At 60.6% G+C, this 2675-nt stretch overlaps 1 protein-coding gene across 1 annotated transcript in view; it reads right to left on the minus strand.

Annotated features, from left to right (window-relative positions):
- Nucleotides 1-2675, minus strand: part of LOC108510178 (basic proline-rich protein-like) — a 6037-nt gene that overhangs the window by 2016 nt on the left and 1346 nt on the right. The window contains exon 2 of the mRNA XM_017839862.1: nt 2233-2668. Within this exon, the coding sequence (XP_017695351.1) occupies nt 2233-2668 (436 nt within the window). The remainder of the gene's footprint in view (nt 1-2232; nt 2669-2675) is intronic.

Raw genomic sequence — 2675 nt, forward strand, 5'->3', positions numbered from 1 at the left:
GACCCCCCAGTCTCCCCCTGAGGACCTTTCTAGACTCCCTTATCTCCCCCTGGTCACCCTCCTCGACCCCTCCTGACCCCCCAGTCTCCCCTGGAGGGCCCCCCCAGATCCCTGAGGACCCCCTAGGTCCCCTTATCTCCCTCTGTGGACCCCCACAGAACCCCCTTGACCCCTCCTGACCCACTAATTCCCCCTGGGGACCCCTCATACCTCCCCCCGCCCCCTCCTGCCCCACCCCCAAACTGAGAGGGGACCCCCAAACTGAGTGGGGACCCCCAAAACTGGGAGGGGACCCCTAAAACCGCACAGAGATCCCCCCAGAACCACACAGGGAGCCCCAAAACTGAGAGGCAACACCCAAACACAGCACAGGGACCCCCAATAAATCATGGGGACCCCCAACAACACACGGGGACCCCCAAACATCAATCAGGGATCCCCCTAAACCAGCACAGGGCACCCCAATAAATCACAGAGACCCCCAAACATCAACCAGGGACCCCCCAACAACACACAGAGACCCTCAAAGCCACACGGAGACCCCCAAAACCAGCACAAGGACCCCCCAAAACCACACAGAGACCCCCAACATCATGTGGGGACCCCCCAAAACCACACAGGGACCCCCAAACATCAATTAGGGACCCCCAACTCCACACAGGGACTCCCAAAACTAAGAGGAAACCTCCCCAAAACCACACAGGGACCCCTAAACGTCAATCAGGGACCCCCCAGTTCCAAACAGGGACCCCCCAAAACTGCCCTGGAGGGGCACGGGGGGGCCCACGGTGTCCCAGGACACAGGAAGGTCACGTGTGAACACGTGTGTGAGCACACACCAGGTGTGAACACGTATGTGAAAACACACACCCCCAGGGGTGAACATGCGTGTGAACACACACACCAGGTGTGAACACACACACATACGTGATACAGGCACACCTGCGCGTGCGCACACACGTGTGTGAACACACCTGTGCAAACACAGACACACACGTGTGCACACACCTGCGATCACACAGCTGTGCACACAGACACACCTGTGAACACACACACACACACACGTGCACACAGACACACACATGTGAACATGCACCTGTTCACAGACATACGTGTTCACGCAGACTCACATGCGTGTGCGCACACACAGACACACACGTGTGCACACACAGACACACACCTGTGCACACACACCTGTGCACGCACACACACCTGTGCACACACACCTGTGCACACACACCTGTGCACACACACACGTGTTCACACAGGCTCACACGCATGTTCACACCCCTCCTCCCTCCCCTGCTCGGCCCCCACAGATTTGGGGGGGTCTTGAGGGGATCCTGGAAATGAGGAGCCCTGGAGGGTCCCACAGCCCCTATGGATGGGAGGCCCTAATTATGAGGGGTCCTATAGAGCTGGAGGGGCCCTATAGCCCCTAATTAGAGAGAGATCCTATAGCCCCTACGGATGGGGGGGCCCTAATTATTGGAGGGGTCCTATAGAGCTGAAGGGGTCCTATAGCTCCTATAGACAGGGGGTTCCTATAGATGGGGGGGCCCTGTAGCCTCTAATTATGGAGGTGGGGGGCTATAGATGGGGGAGGGCCCTATGGGGGGGGACCCCAAAAACGAACCTCCCCGAGGGGACCTGCAAAGCAAACCCCCTAAATCGATCCCCCTAATTGGGACCCCCGAACTGACCCCCAAAACTGACCTCCCAAAACGACTCCCCCCAAACCGAATCCCCCTAAAAAGGGGACCCCCAAACTAACCCCCCCCCAAACCGACCCCCCCAAACCCGACCCCTTAAAACGGGGACCCTCAAAACGACCCCCCAAACTAAACTCCTTAAAACGACCCCCAAACCTGCCCCCCCCCAAACGACCCCCCAAAATGACCCCAAAAAATGACCTCCCCCAAAACCGACCCCCTAAAACGACCCTTTCAAACGACCCCCCCAAAAAGGGTACCCGAGGTGTGGGGGGAGGGCTGGAGGAGGGAACTGGGCTGGACTGGGAGGGACTGGTCCATACTAAGAGGGCCAGAGGGAGGGACTGGTCCATACTGGGAGGGATGCGGAGGGGGGCCGGGTCTATAATGGGGGTTACAGGTCCAGAGTGGGGGTTACTGGTCTATACTGGGGGTGTCCCACTCACCGGGTCGGGTCTATCCTGGGGATTACTGGTCTATACTGGGGGTTACTGGTCTATACTGGGGGGGTCCCACTCACCGGGCCGGGTCGCAGCATCGCTCCAGCGGCCGCCGGGGCCCCTCCGGCCCCCGCCCGCGATCGGCTCCGTTCGGCTCCGTTCGGGAGCGTTCGGCTCCGGTTCGGGATCGTTCGGACCGAGTCGGGCCCGGTTCGGCTTCTCTTCGGCTCCTTTCGGGACAGTTCGGCTCCGGTTCGGGACCCTTCGGCTCCGTTAGGCTCCGGTTCGGGATCGTTCGGAACGATTCGGGTCCGCTTCGGCTCCTTTCGGGTCCGTTCGGCTCTGGTTCGGGACCCTTCGGATCCGGGTTCGGGTCCCTTCGGCTCCTCTTCGGCTCCGTTCGGCTCTGGTTCGGGACCCTTCGGATCCGGGTTCGGGTCCCTTCGGCTCCTCTTCGGCTCCGTTCGGCTCTGGTTCGGGACCCTTCGGATCCGGGTTCGGGTCCCTTCGGCTCCTCTTCGGC

The sequence above is a fragment of the Lepidothrix coronata genome, unplaced genomic scaffold (genome assembly GCF_001604755.1).
Source record: "Lepidothrix coronata isolate B3197 unplaced genomic scaffold, Lepidothrix_coronata-1.0 Scaffold522, whole genome shotgun sequence".
NCBI classification, from domain to species: Eukaryota; Metazoa; Chordata; class Aves; order Passeriformes; family Pipridae; genus Lepidothrix; species Lepidothrix coronata.